Source organism: Cebus imitator, unplaced genomic scaffold (assembly GCF_001604975.1).
Source record: "Cebus imitator isolate Cc_AM_T3 unplaced genomic scaffold, Cebus_imitator-1.0 Scaffold562, whole genome shotgun sequence".
Taxonomy (NCBI): domain Eukaryota; kingdom Metazoa; phylum Chordata; class Mammalia; order Primates; family Cebidae; genus Cebus; species Cebus imitator.
In genome coordinates, this window is record NW_016107877.1 from 1,247 (window position 1) to 21,045 (window position 19,799).

Here is a 19,799-nt window from a genome sequence, read left to right on the forward strand (position 1 = left end):
AAATCACTGATGTAGATATTCCTTTGGCATTTATTGGAAAGGGATTTGACCTTTATGTTTGACACTTTAAAACCCCTAGTACAATCAGCTAATTTATTCTGGAGCTAATTATCAACTTTGTGAGTTCTCTAGATTCCTTTTTACTATCTTTCTTTGGAAGATTATTGTTCAACTACAGGGAAGAAAGTAAAAGGGAAAAAAGATAAACCTAAGACAGAACCCTAGCAGACTAACTTTAATCAAATTTTTGGAAGTTACTATTCATGGAGGAGATGAAGTAGAAGAGATTTTCGACCAAAATAGGGCATTTGAACTTTTTTTGGATTTCAAGTCAGGTTACATTTTCAACTTTCCAGCTCTTTATAGGAACTAGTAATCATATAGCTAATAGATTTTAATTAAAATTATTACCTTTAAGCACTATTCACGGTTGAAATGGCAGAAATAGCAGCATTGAAAATGATGATCCTGATCAACCAATTCCATATAGTCAGTCATTTTCATAGTCTTTCACTCGATCAGTGAATGACTATTATGTGGCAGGTACCTGGATACAGGGATGAAAGACACTGTCACTGTCCTTGAGGGGTTTATAATCTAGAAGAGGGAGATATCTAAGCAGATCAGTGCCCTGAAAATTGTTACAGGGGATGTGATGGTATATTTGGTGCTATACTGTGGACTAGAATTGGAGGCATTAGGAATGGTAGGGGTTGGGAGTGGTGGCAAAGATAGTAAGGATCTGGAATGAAGACATGGAAGTGGAAATAGGAAACAGCTGACCTATCAGGAAAATTACCACCATGTTGGTATGGCAGGAGTGTGGGGTGTGGTGGGTTGTGGAGGTGTGGCAAGAGAAAAGGCTGAAGAGTTTGGCAGCAGCTGAATGCAGAACTTTAGATACTTTAGGTGATTTGTTTAGGAATTTGGGCTTTCTCAGAAGAATTTACCAGAATGCCACTCCTTCTCCTGGGGTTTGGGTGATAGGACAGAAAGGGGTTTTGTATGATCAAAAACATTTCAAAGGCACCAATTGAGACAAAGTTAAGCAGGTATATTTGCTGAAGACTTCTCAGACTCTGTATATTGGTTAGAATTTCCATGACTTTGATCACTTAACTTGTTTGAAGGGCTATCTTGTGTTTCTCAGAACATGGTTTGGAGAACCCTGTGATATACAATGGGGAATCATCAAAATGTTTTAAGCAAGAAATTATGGACAATTATGGAATCTAATTCTGTTCTTAACACATGATGTGATACTGCTCATTAGGTATGGTTCAGTAATACCCACTATTTTCAAAATTATGTACCAGATATTTTGGGAAATTAGGAAGATTCATGAGACATCTTGTCTGGCTTTTTAAAAAATAACATGTTGATTAGGCCGGGTGTGGTGGCTTACGCCTGTAATCCCAGCACTTTGGGAGGCCAAGGCAGGTGGATTATCTATAAATGTTATTCATCCATGTAGTTAATTGAATAAAAGGCAATGCAAAAGTGAGGAAGTTGAGAATAAATTTGGAGAATTACGGATTTTCTGTGATCCTTGCTCAATGCTGATTTCTACAGGGTGTTTAATGCTAAGCTTTTGCCTCTTTTTGGACTAGGACTTTTTCTGGCAATGGTCTTCACTCAGGCAGTTCAGGGATTACAAATGGAAGAAAGCTAACAAATTGAAACTTGAATTTAGGGTGTCTGGGAGTGGAAGTAGCTGTTTGTTTGGTCCTCAAAAGTACCATATTGTCAACATACTGAAGTTTTGGTAGATTAACGTAGAGTTAGCTTTACAGATTCTGAAGGTATATCCAAGGAATTTAGAGAAAAAATTTGAAGGTGAATTCTTCTTGAATTAAGTTTCCTTATTACCTGTTTATCACACTACCTAGTAGGGAAAGATAGAATCAGAATATCTAGAGTTGGTTGGTGCATCCTGAGGCTTTTTATTGCCAGTTGTCTAGTGGTCAGTAGCACTGGCATTGGAGATAAATGGCCTGAGTTCACAGGTATAAATTAGATTACCCAATTATTTAAAGACCCTGTCCCTTACTAATTATAAGGGATAGTTAGTTGTAAGTTGCAGTTGCATGTGATAGAACTAGAAAGATCAAATCTAGAAATCTGAGAATGTCTCAGACTTTTCACCTCCTTAGCTCCCTGTTTTTTCCTCTCAGTGTCAAGGGAGAGAATCTCTAAGTAACCTTTTTTTTTTTGAGGCAGAGTCTTGCTCTGTTGCCCAGGGTGGAGTGTGGTGGCACAATCTCAGCTCACTGCAACATCTGCCTGCCAGGCTCAAGTGATTCTCCTGCCTCAGCCTCTCGAGTAGCTGGGATTACAGGTGCCCGCCACCACGCCTAGTTAATTTTTGTATTTTTTGTTTCTCCATGTTGGTCAGTTGGTCTGAATCTCCTGACCTCAAGTAATCTGCCCCCCTTGGCCTCCCAAAGTGCTGGGATTACAGACGTGAGCCATCTCACCTAGCCATTAAGTAATCTTCTTGAATTAAGTTTCCTTATTACATGTTTATCACACTACCTAGCAGGGAAACATAGAATCAGAATATCTAGAGTTGGCTAGTGCATCCTGAGGCTTTTCATTGTCAGTTGTATAGTGGTCAAGAGCACTGACATTGGAGCTAAATGGCCCGAGTTTACATGTATAAATTAGATTACCCAATTACTTAAGGTCCCTGTCCCTTACTAACTGTGACACTTTAGGCCAATTACTTAACCTCCCTATGCCTCAGTCTCTATATTTAAAAATGGGAAAATGATAGTATGTGCCTCATGAGGTTGTGAGGATTAAAAGGCTAATATATGTGAAGTGCTTAGAGTAGTGCATGGCATATGCCCTGTGCACAGCCAACTGCTATCTTTAGGATTTCTCTGTTCTATTGTTTTCTTTAGGATGATTTACTTTGGAAAACCAAGTAGTAGTTTTCTGGCCTAAATAGGATTCTTTGGAGAATAGCTTGCTAACTCTAAGTAAGGGTAGATATAAAAGGACTGTTAAAATTTTCTAATTCATACAGTTAAAACTGCAGCAAATATTTGGCATATTTACATAATAATAGTAACTAACATTTCCTGAGCATATACTATGTGCCAAGAGTTGTACCAAGTACTTTTTACCAGCTAGCTTATTTAATAATTATCGTATAAGTGAGGAAGCTGAGGCCTGGAGAGGGTAAGCAGGTTGTCCAAGGTTAAGAATTGGTTAAGGGCATGACCAGCATTCAAACCCAGACAGTCTGTGTCCATGGATCACACGCATCTCTTGTGATATCCCATCTTTCACGGTAACATATGTATTTTAGCTCTGTTTGTTAAAGTGTAAACATTAATGAGATGGAAAACATGAGCTAAAAATAATTTTGTTAAAACCATTTCAGCATAAAAACACATGTTAGAGCCATATTAACTATGATTCTTTTGTTCCGTGGAAGTGTAAGATTATGAGTTTGATTTAACCAAGGCATCAAGATGCATACATCTGTTTTTTGAACTGTTTTTCACTTTACATCTCAGCTACATATTTTCAGAGTGGTTTGTGAGTAATGCCACTTTGCATGCATTTTGCAAACTTCACTCCTTTCCTACTATCCATGCAAGCATTAAAATAATTAGGATAATATCAAATCCTAACCTATGAAATGCATTCCTCATAGGATTAGAAAATGGAGAACAGTGTGAAAAATTGTGCTTTTTGCATTCTTCAGTATAAAAACTAGACTGCTCTGAAAGCAGTCATTGTCATTGCCCCATTTTGTTGGCGCTAATGTCATACTGTTTGCGTCTTCTGTTTTCAAAAAACTGGGCAAAACTATTTTGCCACTAGATGGAGCCCTGGCTATTTGGGTAGAAATACAGGCAACTCAGAATATTAAATCACACAGACATGTCATGCTGCAGGGCTCCCTGTATTTGTGGCCCTCAGCTTTTAATTGTAGAATGCATCTTTGTTCTTTCCCTGACCTGCAGAGTGACATCACTGCCTCTCTTCCTGTGCGCTGGCTTTGACATAAGCCACATGGCCATGGTGGTCGGTAGGCGCTCAGGCTGCCTGGTACAGGAGTTGATGAAACAGAATAGGAAGACGTTTTATGGTCAGCTGTGGAAGCACAGTGAGGCTGCAGCTTTGCTAAGTAATTACATTTACCATGTGCACTTTATTCCTCACAGAGAAGGGTCACAAGGAAAAAATACATTTTTATTTATAGTGTTGTGAGGTATAGACCTTTGATCTTTTATTAGTCGGTGCGGTAGTCTGCTCCAAAGGAATGCTCTCTTTTCCCTGCTCTGGAGTCACTCGTGAAAATGACATGTTTATTTATGTTTAATGGTTCTTTCAGGCTGTGCATTGTGATACTTACCTTCCTTTTTCCTCTCCTTTGTCTCCAGTTAGTAACACAAAAATATTTTAGTCTCGTAGTGAGTTTAGTTTGGGGAAGTCAGAGTTCAGGCGTGTTAATACAAGCAGATTTCTGTCAGATACACTCCAGAGTGATTTAGTAAAATATATTACTGTTTATTATATGTTTGTTCTTCAAGGAGATCGGAAGAGTCCGGAACAGACTTTTATTTTGGGGTGGGGAGCAGGGGAAGTGTTCAGGAAATGAATAAGACATTAATTTTATATTAATTTTTGGACATTTGATGGTTAAAGTCACTTAAAATGATAATTTGAAATAACAAATATGAAGTTTATTAATCTAATATTTTCCATTTCTGTTTAAAGTTAATCTTTATCAATTGAAAAATTGTACAAAACTTTTAAGAAAATCCTAGGAATCGAACTTTCTCTGAAGTTTAATATCTACAGTTTTTAGATTCTTCCACATAATTCATTTCCAAATACAAAATTAATTCATTTCCAAATACATTAAAAAACATTTTATACTTTTTATTACTAAATCATGAATATTATTCACAGAATTGACCTAGAAGTTATAAATCATACAATTAAATGAAAATTCATATTTGCCGTGCTTTATTAAAACTTAATGCTGTTTCGAAAGTGAAGTCTCTTAATTGTCCTTAGGATTTCTGGCTCTCTATCTTACAAAATGAAATTCTAACAAAATGTATCTCTTAATCTTATGATATTTTATAGCCTTCTCCAGGGAGAGAGATTTGCCAATAATTGCTAGAAGGCAGCATGGTGTAAAGAAAGAACATGACTCTGCAGTCTATGGTTTTCTAGTCCTTTTCCCACTGGTTATTTGCTTTGTGCCCTTGGACCTTTGAGTCACAGTTTCCTCACATATGTATTGGGGCGTAAAACCTACCTCCTGGGTTTATTGTAAGAATTAAATGATACAATGTGTGTATTAGGCTCCAGACAGTTCCTGTCACATGGTACAAACTCAGTAAATGCTAATTCCTTTCAACTGTTTTAAACTTCCTCTTTTGTTCTCAACCTCTTGCAAACTGTGTTCACAGATTACGCTGCTATTACATAGTGTGTATTTTATCTCTAACATACAAATAAAGCTAGATTGAAAGTAAGCTCACTGGCTGAAAAATAGGCATTTGAAATTTATTAGCAATATGTGCATGTGTTCAGCTCCAGATAAAACTGTAGCCATCAGTTGTGCAATGAATGTGTTCAATATTTGTGATGTTTTAATTTGTTTTTTCTTGTTTTTGTTTTTTTCTCCTACTCAGCTCTTGCCCCTGTTCTTTGCTTCTCGTTTTGTTGGTGAAGATATCACAGTGATGTCTGCATTCAACCTGCTGCATTTGGTGACAAAGAGCCAGCCAGTAGCCCTTCGAGCCTGTGGGCTTCCCTCAGGTTGCTGCTTGTTGTACTGTTCATAGTGAAGGCACCAGGCCAACTGGGTGTTTCTGCTGCAGGAAATGATACACCATCATGCTTTGCTAAATTTCGTTTTCTTTTACTTGAGCCCTAATTTGAAGACGGAAATTGGTTATAAATCACCACTCTGCTTTGAGTAACATTCATTTCCACAATCCTTACAACCTTTGGAACATTGTCCAGTTTCCTTGCCCAGTGTATAATTGTCACTAATATTTCATGATATCTTCTTGTTCTTTAATGCACACTACACATCTGCAAATCATAACGTTCATAAGAGGCTGGCAGTCCGAGTGAGAAACTGCCCCAAATCACACAAAATAGGACATTTATCAAGAATAATGAAAATGCTTTTCATTCCACATGTGGCCATTCCTTTAGGAAAAAATGAAAATGAACAATGTTAGCATAATTAAGTTACCAATTTATTTTAGTTAAAAAGAAAAAAGTTCTACTTAACAATGACCAAATAAACAGAAGTAATATGCATCAGTGGGTTCTTAAATTAGAATCACTGCACATTTTAAAAATGTGATTTTAAGAATTTAAACAAGTGAGGCATGAAAGTCCCAAATTTTATAGGTCTATATCATAAGCTTAATATTTTAATTTTATTATGAAAACCAAAATGGTTAAGTCTTTTATTTCTGTGAAGACGATTATCAATATTGTTTACATTTTTCCATTAGTGTACATATCTGTTACTACATTGTATAGAGAATTTAATTCCAACTCAATAAATGTTAACTATGAGTGCTGGGCATTGTGTTAAGCAGGAAGGATACAGTGATAAATAAGGTAAAGCTGAGTTTTTTCAACAAGTACAAGGTGGAAATGAAACTGTGAGAGGACCATTGAATTATGTTGACCTGGCTAGACTAGAGGTATTTATACTTGGTGTGTTATGGTAATTGAGAGGAGGTTGGTCCTAGATCTTTTCTTTAAGGGAAAGAAATGTTGGAAGGAAGGGAAGATCTCTGAAGTTTAAGGAGGGCTTTATGGAGGATATGGTGCTCGAGCTGAATCTCATACTGGGAGCACCAGTTAGTTGGGTTTCTAAGCAGGGTGGTGGGGATGCCATTTCTAACAAAAGGAGTAGCATTGGAAAATGTGAAGGCCTGAAAGAGCGAGGCATGTTCAGAGAAATACAGTTATTCACATGGCTTGTTTGGATGGGCAAGGGAAAATAGATGAGGTAAGGAAGGAAGGGTAGCCAAATCATGAAGAACTTTATATAATATTTTAAGGAATTTAAATCTTGGAGAGATGAATGGGAATAATATGACTTCATTTGCATTTTACAAAGATTATTGATTTAGTATTGTAGGAGGTCAGTGCTGGTTTTCTAGATGTTTCTGTGAGAGAGGCTGGTATGACAATTTGATTAGACAGAGGTAGATATTTTTGTCTTGAAGCTATATTTAAATAGCAAATACACTTTTTTAAAATGTAGACTTTATGTCCATTTGTGGTGACATGAGGGTCTACTGAAGCTTAATGCATAGAGGCCCCAACCAGTCTTCTCAGTATGCCCCTTGGCCCCACATCCCCCTGCACTGCCACCGTAAAGGATACTGGAGGAGTCTGATGCTGGAAGGAGATGTGAAGTGCTGAAGCCTTGATTGTGGTCATTACAGTAGAGTTGAAAAGAAAGATTATAATTGGGAGAGATTTAGGCTGTAGAACCGACAAGGTTTGTCTGTTGAATTGTATACGATCTTGAGGGAGAACCTCAACCACAAGTTCTTGTGCGAGGCAGAACTTTTTCATTGCTGTACAGCACATATCACAGGTGGGCTATGGAGGTTATTTAGATTATCCATAATGATGTTTTCCTCTGGAAAAAGTTCAATGTGTAAAAGTATCCAGCATAGTTCTTGTAACATGGGTTTGCCAAATAGAGAGGAGGCTAAATGTTTATAGAATCAACATTAGTTAACAGTGTGTTCCTCAAGATATGACAGTCAAGGATTAAAGGGTTTCATAATGAGCTTGTTTAACTGAAATATAAGTATCTTTAAATTTTGATAACAAAATGATTTAAAGATAAATTCCACAAAGCTAACAGTTTTTAAGAAGTCAATCATTATAGTACAGTGCTGAAACAACAAATTCTGTCTGGGGTCAGACTGAGCTTAAAATCTGGCTTTGCCACTGATTAGCTGTGTGCCTTAGCTTCCTTGTTTGTAAAATGGGGATAACAGTAATACCCACCTGAAAAGCTTACTGTGAGAATTAAATAGATTGGGATATGAAAAGTACTTAAAACTGTGGCTAGCATTTAGTAAACATCATGTATGCCTTCACTATGTTTAATATGGAAATTCTTGTATTTGTATTAATATAGATTTATGTTTTTCTAATACAACAGACTTTTCAAACTTTAAAATATGTCCTGTGTTTCATGTAACTATTTTTTACTTTCACGGGACTCACAAATACACTTTATGTTTGAGAAATAACCATGCCGATCTGTTGTTCTGATCTCTTTATTTTACTTATACATCCAGCTGAGCCAGAATTCAAGTCCAATAAATATACAGCGGATTTCTTTTATTCTTACTACTGAGTAGTGGTAAAAGCCCAAAGAAACTCTCTTATCTAGGGCTTGTAAACTCATTTTAATTTGAAAAATGAATTGGCTAGAATAGTATTCCACAGTTTCTTGACCATTCAAGCACCACTTAGTTTTTAAAGTTATGAAAGTCAGTCTTCCAGTGTCTACATTTTTTATATCTTGGATTTGGCAAAATCTCTATCATCATTAATTTCTCTAACAGGATTTTGCTCTTAGATATATAGTAATGTTGAAGAAATTAACTTCAACAATAATGAAACAAACTGTTTAAATTTTGAAAAATAAAGACGAAATTGAAATGGGAATTCTAGTCCTTATTACTTTGTACGGGTAGGGAGAGAAGAGGCCAAAACTGGAAATATAGGAAGTGAAGGTGAAAGTTTGAAGTCTTGCTTTAATATACTGTTGCTGGTCAAAACCCATTACAACAGAAATCTCAAAAAGATGTCTATTCCCTAGCCAGTACACTACTAATTTTGAGTATTATTCAATATGAAATAATTCCAGAACTAAAATATAATTGGAGCAGACTCTTAAAGTTGATTATAACTGGATTGACCTGCATGAAGGCCATATCCCAGAAGAGTGATCTATTATTTTTCAGCTTTGACTTTCTTTACTTCTTATTTTTTTAAATAAAATATAGTTTTAATTTAGACTTTATTAAGTGCATCTGAGTTATGGTTCACTCATGTTTGTAATTAAAGGTAATTTTTCTTTCTCAGAATTTTTTCTAATTTCTTACAACAGTTTCTTTTACGTATTAAAAAGAGCACTGGATTAGGAGTTAGAAAACTCTAACCAAAGCTCTTTCCTTAACTTGGGTGACCTTGAACAATAAACTTTTCCTGATCACAGTTTCTTCATCTTTATGAGGAATGAAAATTAGATAATCTATTTAGTTCTGAAATTCTGTGATTTTTATTAACTGTCACTTATTTTTACTTTTGGCTTTAGGTTAATCAGATCTTAAAACTCAGTACTGACTAATGCTGGGAACTTGCAGAGAAGTCTGCTGGGTTGTGTGGGAAGGACACAGTTTCCACGTTTGAACATTAGACTTCCTTGCCTCTTAATCAAGACTGAAGCATTATCTGAGGAGGAATTAGGAAGCACAATTTTAAACATAGTTTTAATGCTAGATAAAAATTAAGTGTAACTGTATTTTAGACTAGATATCATGGTAGCTTTCAGCCAAGTGAGGGTGAAAGAAAATTTGTCTAAATAGTACTAGTTACAGATATAAATAATACTTCTTTTCTACCATCATACACATAATATGTGGTTGTGGTTCTTACTTGACTTTAGTAGCATATTTAATAGTTTCTATGAATCGAAGAGTCGCATGGCTGTAGCTTATAAATATATCATAGTTTTCTAATTAGCAATTAGAAGTCTTAGAGATATTTTGCAAATGGCATTAGAAAGTCATTGACTATCATCTGTATAACTAGAACTCTATGAATCAGTGGCTTATGACTCCAGAGCTTAACACAATGCCTGGCACTTAATAAATATTTGTTAAATGAATCAGTAAACATTTGGAACATTTATATATAGGTGAAGTCATAGCTGTAAGAGAATACAACTTTATTTGAAACTCCTTTATAGGGGAAGATTAAAAGTAAAATTCATAGTTTGGCTTACTTTTGAATTTATTGTCTAACATTTTTTTCTCACTTTATTGCATTAATACAATATAGGGGATGCCATAAGCATAAATCACATTGTAGCTAAACAAATAACAAAAAGTAGCGACAGATTCAATGCATATTATCCAGAATTGCTTTTACGTTTTCTTGAAAACAGTTTGAGTTTTGGTAGTAAACTGTTTGAGGCAGTGAATAAGACTTAGCATAAGAATTAAGAACTCTGGCCCTTTCAATCACTTCTTTGCAGCAAATTATTGTTTATTGTACTTTAAAGTCTCCATTTGTAGAGAGGAAATACTACAGATAAGCATTAAAGCCACGTGTGTAATAAGTACTTATTCAAGTTTGAGCTGGCAATAGTTCATTCATAGAATTGATGTACTTAAAAAATAATCAAAGTCGTCAGTGTGCTGTTCACTTACTGAATGCATTGACTTTCTATATTAGTTTTTCAGAACCTTTTTTGGGTCATGAAAAATATGGACCACCTACATAGTGCTTTGATAAAAGTTATGACCTTATTTCCAGAAAAGACATGTATACATCTACACATGTTTTCATATCATCTCAAGAAATTTTTTGTTAGGTCTTCTGCAACTCTTCAAGGAGGCCTCTTTGACCACATGTCCAGAACATCTGTTCTAAAAGATACACACGAACCTAATATAAATCTCTCATCAGAACGCAGTGTTTCTGATTTCTGTATTGGTGTCACCAAAGGAATTCTGTCCCTTGTGTTCAGATTAATGCCCTCAGTTTTCCAATTTCACCATTCTTACCGAACTTCTGACCTAACTTTTTCTTACCTAACTTCTTTGATTTTATTAAAATGCTGTGGAGAGGATTTTTTTTTAAAAGAAACAAAAATAAAAAAAAAAAAAAAAAAAGGATATACAAATTTCACCTCATAATTCACAAAATAATTTGCAATTAGTTGATTGAATGGTATCCACTTTTTCCAGTAGATGGCACTAGGTTTACATTCTTTCATAGCATGAAAGATTATTGATATTAGCACATAGGTGCATTGTGAAAACTTAAACAAAATTATATAAAGAATATCCAGTTAAGAACATATGGATTTATAAACCACAAATTTTTCTGCTTATATTATGTTCAAAGAGTATTTGTAGAGCACAAAACCTTTTTCCATTTTCAATAGAATTCTAACTCCCTTATGCTTGGACATCTCATTGAAATTGTCTTTCATGTGTAGACTTTCTATAAACTGAAACAAGTTTTCATAAATTAACTTATCTTGTATCCAAATAGCTGATTTAAAAGTCATTTATAGTTTTATATGCAATTAAATTTTCTTCAGCAGACCACCCAAGAATTAAAGAAAATTTCACATTTTGTTTTGCTTTGTTTTGAATTTTTATAGAATATTGAAAACGTTACTAGTTTAACATGTTGACTGTTAAGCATGAATTGATTTTGGCATGAATGAAAGTATTTTAGAAGACTAAGAAAAATTATATTTAAAATGTTGATTAATGAATACTCTGCTGCACCTATATTTTTCTAAAACACACTGTTTTAGTAGCTCTATGATATAATAAAGTTTTAGTTAATGTTGAAAAGTTGCTGTGCAGCATCCAATTACCAGATGAATTTTTAATTATCTGTGGACAATGAATATTAGTTAAGGCTAAATTGTTATGTAACAATAAGACTGTATGAATAAGATGTTGGGCATATGGTTTGTTAAGTGTGGATTCTTTTGATTTTCTGTTAAATATGGAATACATTCTTTATACACATTAAGAATTATAAAATATAGTAACAAGAGAGTTTAAATAGGCATGAACAAAAAAGGTAAATTTTAGTTTTGTTTGAGAAATTAATTAGTTAACAATGACTGTAAAGTGTGTAAAACATAAATTCTGAAAATAAATGATAATTCTACAGGGTTAGAGTATCTAGACAATATGGATTTTGGAGGAATCATGGGTAATTCGATGCTTATTTATCTAAACATATTCACAATAATGTTATGTAACAGATTATAGAAAGGTTTATTAAAATGAGCTAACTCTTGCTCTCAAGAGACACAAGTTTAATGAAGGAATGAGCCATGAATGACAGCTCACAGTTTCACTAACATTGTGGATAGATATTTGATGAATTTTTACTATCATCCTTTCCTAGTTTACAATTTCATCTAAATATTTTATTTAGAGATTGAATTTCATGACTGCTTCTGCTAGGTACAGTGTAATTTAACATTCTTTAAAATAGATTGTATTAGGATGCAGTGGCAAATTATCTGAAATTACCTTTTGTGCCTTTGCGTTTGAATTCAACAATTTACTTGAAAATTTTAAATCCTCATTTCATTTATTTCAATTTCCTAGATTTTAAAAAACATTTAGTATATTTACACTTGTATTAGTCATTTAAAAATGCATGTTATAAAAATACATCTTGAGGCCTGGTGCAGTGGTCACGCCTGTAATCCCAGCATTTTGGGAGACTGAGGTGGGCAGATCACTTGAGGTCAGGAGTTTGAGACCAGCCTGGCCAACATGGTGAAACCCTGTCTCTACTAAAAATACAAAGTTAGCCAGGCGTGGTGGTGGGCGCCTGTAATCCCAGCTACCCTGGAGGCTGAGGCAGGAGAGTCGCTTGAGCCCAGGAGGCAGATCAATTGCAGTGAGCAAGGTCACATGATTGCACTCCAGCTTGGCCTACAGAGTGAGACTATTTATATTATATTCCATTTGAATAGTATTTTAATCTTTCTTCTGCAAATTTTAGATATCACCGCAAATTTCAGAGCTTCTCATCATGTTATTGGTATTGATGAAGAAAGAGATTAGACACTTGATCTCTATTTACTAGTTTGTTTCTACAACCAACTTGCTTTCTGGCCCCAGGAATCTTTGTTTTGTACGTTCTATTCCTATTCTGCATCTGTAAACTGAGATTTACGTAGCATTCTTGTCAAATCTTTTATAATTAGATATGACCTTCAGGTGAGGGTCATTACATTAGATTATGTTATATTATATTAGCTGACATTTTCCAAAGTTCGTTCTGTATAATTTAAATGCCTTGTTTTAAGGGAGAAGAAATTGGGGAGAAAAAGATGGAGGTGGAAGGGAGGACACCAAAAATGTCTCTGGGAAATGTAATGAGTTTGATCAGGCAAAAATCTATTTCTGTTATGAAAAGGCCTTGGTTCCTGCAGAGTAAGCTCCAGGAAGGCAGAGATTTTTGTCTGTTTAGTTCACTGTTACAATTCAGCAACTACACTTGTGTCTGTCACATAATAGGTGTTCAATAAATATTTGTTGAATGAATGAATGCTTGTGAATAAGTAACATCATCTTATATATCAAAATAATGCCACATTACAAGTAATGTGATCTCTGTTCTTAAGGGATCTACATTCTGGTGAGAAAGATGGTCACCTTGGGTCCAAATTTTATTATCTATAGGGTGAAAGGAGTTATATACTTGAAAGTTTTATGATTCTGTATAAACGCTTTCTCTTTTGTTTTACCATAGAGGCTGGGAGTAGAAGAAGTGAGAAACATTGTGCTTCTTTCCTCCCAGAATGGCAGGCTGGATTCTCAGAACAGGATTTCAAGCAATGACAGTTCTTCTGAAGGATATTGAAGGAATGTGTAGATGTAATTAGTGGGAGGTGGTAGGACTGGAAAATGAGAAAATGGGAGTAGGAGTGGACTGTGGGCACATGGGTTAGCAATAGATAGGTATGGTAAAGTGCAACCAATCATGGGTTCAAGAGAGAAACAGAATGGACAAATAAACTAAGGGAGGAAAGCTGCAGACAAGAGAACCTGGCTGTCATCAACCAGATATGTGACTGTGAGTAGTAACTTTTTGGGTCCTGGTTTCCTTTTGAGGGCTTTGGACTAGACATTCATCATTTCTCAAATTATAATCTGAAGAACACTGATTCTACTAATTTTACCTTGTAAAATGAATCTCATCATCAAATTGAGAAACCATGCATACTACTGTATTTCATAAATTCTAAGATGCACTGCTTTTACATTTTACTATCTTGGTAATCTAAATGTAGCTAAAAAATAATTGTGACAAGAATGTATCATAGTTTGGCCACTTTTCCCCCTCTTTTCTAGTGGAGCATAAAATAATGATGTATCAAATGACCACATGTTTAACAGTGCACATCAGCATAAGAAAATCTCTGAGAAGGTCTTCAAGAAACCCATGTCTCCTAAATTTGCCTAATCTGATTTGACTGTGGAACCTTTCCCTTCTCACCCTGCAAGAGGAATAACTTGTTAGCTTTTTTTTTTCCAGAGCCAGTGTTTTAGAGAATGCATTTTGGGGAATGCTGGACCAAGTAATCTCATAGTCTTAAATCTAGAGAATTAAGAAAATATTAGTTATAATAAAAGAGTTGAATGTGAAACCCTCTAGGTAATATAGGATTTAGAATAGTAATGTAAGTTATTGAGTATTTTTTTTACTCCATCATTATTTATGCTTAAAATTTCACTGATTTATTAAGCAAATACTATTGTTGCTGATTTTAAACTAATTTCTAAGAAACATAGCCAAAGTCATTAGTTAGAAAACATCTTTGGCCGGGCACAGTGGCTTATACCTGTAATCCCAGCACTTTGAGAGGCCTAGGCAAGTGGATCATGAGGTTAAGGGATCGAGACCATCCTGGCCAACATGGTGAAACCCCATCTCTACTAAAAAATGCAAAAATTAGTTGGGTGTGGTGGTGCATGCCTATATTCCCATCTACTCTGGAGGCTGAGGCAGGAGGATCTCTTGAACCCAGGAGGCAGAGGTTACAGTGAGCTGAGATTACACCACTGCACTCCAGCCTGGTGACACAGTGAGACTCAGTCTCANAAAAAAAAAAAAAAAAAAAAAAAAAAGAAGAAGAGAAAGAAAAATCTTTTAGAAAGAAGATTTAAATAGCAATTATTAAGGTGGAGAATTGAGTAAGTATTTAAATACAACATATACTTGTTTAGTCCTTTTTCCCAGCCACGTTACTAGGTGCTAGGGATGCAGAGATGACTAAAATATGTATGAGCACCATCTCTCAAGAAGATACTGAATAACTCAGAGGAAGACATGGGTTTTCTTGATATATCTGAGTGATAAAGTGGAATTTTTTTTTTCTCCACAATTTCTCAGGTTTTTCTGGAATATATAGATTCAGATTTATCTGTTTGTTGAGTGGCAATTGAAGACTTGTTTTTTGGGCATTATGCTTAATTAATTTAGATTTGAAATTTGATTTGGGTGGTAATGTAATTTTGGAAATTTGCAAAGCTGAGTTTTTGACAATATATATTTTATTTTGTTTCTGATGAAGTATACTCAATGTTACATTTAAGTAAAATTCTGCACGATAATCTTATAGAGGGCTCCTTTTCTTCCTTTTTGTGGGTGGTTACTGCTCATTTCCCTAGCAGTTGGTGCTCCCAAAGGGGAAAGGGAGGATGAGAGAGTGAGCTGTTTTTTGCAAATCTTTTTGATTGCATATGAAATGTAGAATGGAAATGAGCCTGTCTGTTTTTAATTTTTTTTTATGTGGTATGATGTTCTAGTGAAGACCCCTAGGAAAAAAAAATTGAAAACAGGAACTCCAAGTTTGTCAGACGTTTCACATGCAATCAGATAGAATTGAAGTTAAGTGACTTTCTCTTCCACTGTTGTCACTTGATGATGGCAGTGCCTTTAAAAATTCTCTTTTTACTTATATGTCTTACAAGCAAGAAAATACTCTTTGGATCAAGATGTTTTAAATATTTCCCTAAACTCTAGGCTTTATGGTCCATATTAACACAAAAATCGTTCCTCTCAGTATTTGCATTAAATTTTGAAGAGTTGGTGAGATACTCTTTAGTTTTTTATGGTGCTTAAGAATGCTAATAAAATGACTACTACTCTTGAATTCAACAATTAAAAATTTATAACACAAATGTAAGACAGAAAAGTAAAATGCGACTTCTATTGTACAGTCATGAGGGTGAATTATTAATGAATCTTTCATCAGGATGAAAGTAGTGCTAAACCTCTATTGTTTCCCATCAAGAAAATAATGCAGCTTCATGAATGAGATTTTACTATTAAGGCTAGAATTTTAAATCACATTAATAACCTTTCAGTACTGTGAAAAATACATTTACTCTCCTTGACTTACAGTAAGAAAATGTTTGCACATTTTTCCCCTTGATTTTAAAATTTCTCAGGTCCTCAATTTCTCCCTTTTCCAGCCTGAACCTACATTTTATCCTGATTGTTTTTGCTTTGTTAAATTAGCTGCTACTGCTTACATGAAAGACTGCATACTTTTCATCAGGATAGGGTAATGACCACCTTCACTTGTACGCAGTTGATCATATTGTATCTATTGGGATGTCTAGATGTAGTTCTCTGTTTGGATCTTTTCTGGCATCCTGTGAATGATGTTGGTATTAATTATTTGAGTTTTCTGTATTTCATTTATAATCAGGTATGATTAAATCCAGTAGGGAAAAATTTTAAAGTGTTAACGTCCTTTTTGTTAACTCTCTTTACACAAAACTTTGCACATACCTTTACTGTTAGACTGTACATTGTATAGATTGTTTGTCTTATCTTTCCTGCCACCATTTCCTGATGAGTTTCTAAAATTCATCACCAGAAATATGTGTTCTCCTAGAATAAGAACACTACCTTATTTATTTTTAACTTTCCAGTGCTTGTCACAGTTCTTGATTCACTGCAGATGTTTAACAAATAGTGTAGAAAGTATAAATTAATATTAGGCTCAACAGTTTTTATCTTCAAAGAATTACAATGTGTTTGGGAAAATAAAGCAGAAAGGAATGAAGGTGTTTGAAAATAATTGCGTGATACTGTATTTGCCCATTTAAGTAGTGCCTTGTAGAGTAAATACACTAATACTAAAAGTGCTTATAGCAGTGAACTTATCAGGATGTGTATCCTTGGAAGGAAAACTTGCTTGACAACATCTTCTGAGTGTATTTATTCAAACCTTCAGTATAAGAACCGTACTGAAGGCCAATTTTATCATTCGACTATGCACCACTAAAACATATGGTCTTGTTTAATTCAAGAAGTTTACAATGGTATGTTGCCTTGGCATGCTTATAATGTCCATTGATGTTAATTAGAACACTGTGCATGCATCAATAGAATATAACTGAAACTGACCTTGTGAAATTGTCATATGTGAAGTAATAGTAAAACAGCAAGAAGGTATTAAATATGACTATTATGACAGATAAAGATATGATTTTTCTTACATATAGAAAAGAACAAATCTTTACCTTAAGAAGAAATAATTGTCTGTTTTCTGAGTCCTGGAACTCATAGATTTATTTTTGTGTGTTTCATATTTAGGGCTTTGAGAACAGATACAATTAAACTCAACAAAAATGTAAAAATTACGAATGTTTTAAAAAATAGAACAGGTACTAATTTGATATTTCCTTTGGTTATGGATGTTTCCTGCCATAGCCAGAATATCACTCTGAAGGGAAGAGTTAGGTGTTACAGAAGGGTAACAGCATTGTTTGGCCAAAGGGTTTTTTGTTCTCTAGCCTCATCCAAAATTCATCACCAGAAATGGCCATTGTGTATCCTCTTACATATTACTCCAAGTTGAGGAGTATGATCTGTAGCCTAAAAAGAATGACTTTAAGTAGACAATGCAAATTAGCAGAACCTGCACTGTGATCATAGTTCAAAGTTCCGCCAGAAAAATACTCTCCAAGAGCTATTTTGAGTGTAGCACTTTGCTGAATGGATATTCGCTAAACTTTCTCTTGAAAGTAAAAAAGGTAATGCTAAACAATGTCTGTATTAAGATATATAGTTGTACATTTCCTGGTTTAAAAGCATATTCCTTCTATGTTTAAATTTGCTTATCTACTCAATTCATATTCAGGTTTTAGCACTCGCATTAAAGCTACCTGTCTCTGTCTCTGCCACTGGAATATGAACTTGTTAGTGTTTTCATCTCTTGCAATGGCCATTTATGCCATGTGTTCAGAAAGCTCTTCCTTCAGAGATCAGCACAGCCACCTTCCTTTCCTTCTTCAGGGCTTTGCTCAAATATCACCTCAGTGAGACTTCTTGACCACTCTGTTTAAAGATTATAATACTTATTCCTTTCACTCCCAGTCCTCCAGTTTTCCTGTCTTCTTCCTGAATACTTACTACCTTCTAAGAAACTATGTAATTTACTTACTTATTTTCATTTTATTTTGTCTGTCTTTCTTTACCCCTACTGGAACACGGGCTCCAGGAAAGTAGATCTTTATTTTGTTCCCTGGTATATCCTAAGTCCTTAGATAATGCCAGCAGATAATAGGTGCCCAATAAATAATTATTGAATGAATGAATATATCTTACTTAGCATAGTATCTGGCAATCTGTAAACACTCAACATTTTTGATGACTTGAACAAACAATTTAAGAAAAAATCTTGGATCAGTGGTCCTCAAAGTAAGCCCTGCAGCCCTAGTTTTGTGGAAACCAAAGGACTGAAGCAAAAGTGTCCTGACATCTTAGATTGCATGTTAATCTCAGGAATTTTTTCCTATATAGGTCTACTTTGAGAGAAAAATCAGAATTGAATATGGTTCTGCCAATAGGGAGCTTTTCTTCCCCCTGTACTTTCTTGTTTTGTCTTATCATAAAGCCTTTATTGAATTATTAGAATGCAAACAAACAAAAAATGATGGTTTATGGCATATATTTTATATTTTAATCTAAAAATGGACTAGATTTGGCTTTTCCAAATGGCCCAGTATTTAGAAGTTCTAACACTACTATACTATGCCTGAAGTAAAAATTTACTCAGTTTTCCAGGGACAGATTAATAAGCAGCCAAATTTACAGTGAAAAGTAAAGTATATCACCTTTAATTATAGCAGGAAGACATTTCAACATGAACTTTACTGTTTTAGCCTGCTAAACTCAAAGCAAAACAAGATATTCTTATCTCTTATTCATTTATTATCTTGGGAAAATATTTAATAGTTTCATTTTTTCTGATCCAAGAACCAAAATTAAAGTTATGGGATCCTTAGGTTTTGTTTTGTTTCGATTTTTCACACCAAAATATAAAATTTATGGCTTAAAAGTACTGTAAGATTTAGGTAACAGATCTAATTTACTTCTTAACAGGAAGTTCAACAGCCTTTCAGTGTTTTATAGACTTTGTGAGAATCCCATATGAAACCTGTCACTGACCCTATGTTGAAGGAGTAAATAACAGGGAAAAGAGACATTAGCTAGTAGATAAATGTATGTAACTTTTCTGATGTACTGAGGTGATTATTGCTTTTTCCCCTTATTGTTTTGTTAGTTTTTAAGCTGAAAGCTGTTGTACAGTTAGAGAAGAAAGAAGGAAGTTTTAACGTATTTTTTCCTGATCGAAAATATGATGACTGGCTGGGCGTGTGGTGGCTCACGCCTGTACTCCCAGCACTTTGGGAGGCTGAGGCGGGCGGACCACCTGAGGTCAGGAGTTGGAGACCAACCTGGCCAAAACCTGTCCCTACCAAAAATACAAAAATTAGCTGGGTGTGGCGGTGGGTGCCTGTAATCCCAGCTATTCTGGAGGCGAAGGCTGAGACAGGAGAATTACGTGAAAAGCGGGGGTTGCAGTGAGCTGAGTTCACACCACTGGACTCCAGCCTGGGTGACAGAGCGAGACTCTGTCTCAAAAAAAAAAAAAAGGAAAAAGAAAGTATATGACTAGAGGAAAGAAA

The 19,799-nt window shown here is 34.9% G+C and overlaps 1 protein-coding gene across 1 annotated transcript in view; it reads left to right on the forward strand.

Annotated features, from left to right (window-relative positions):
- Window positions 1-5,644: 5,644 nt before the first annotated feature.
- The window catches only part of LOC108294092 (methionine-R-sulfoxide reductase B3, mitochondrial), a 146,527-nt gene continuing 132,372 nt past the window's right edge, over window positions 5,645-19,799 (forward strand). Inside the window, exon 1 of the mRNA XM_017515835.2 lies at window positions 5,645-5,793. Within this exon, the coding sequence (XP_017371324.2) occupies window positions 5,718-5,793 (76 nt within the window). The 5' untranslated portion in view covers window positions 5,645-5,717. The remainder of the gene's footprint in view (window positions 5,794-19,799) is intronic.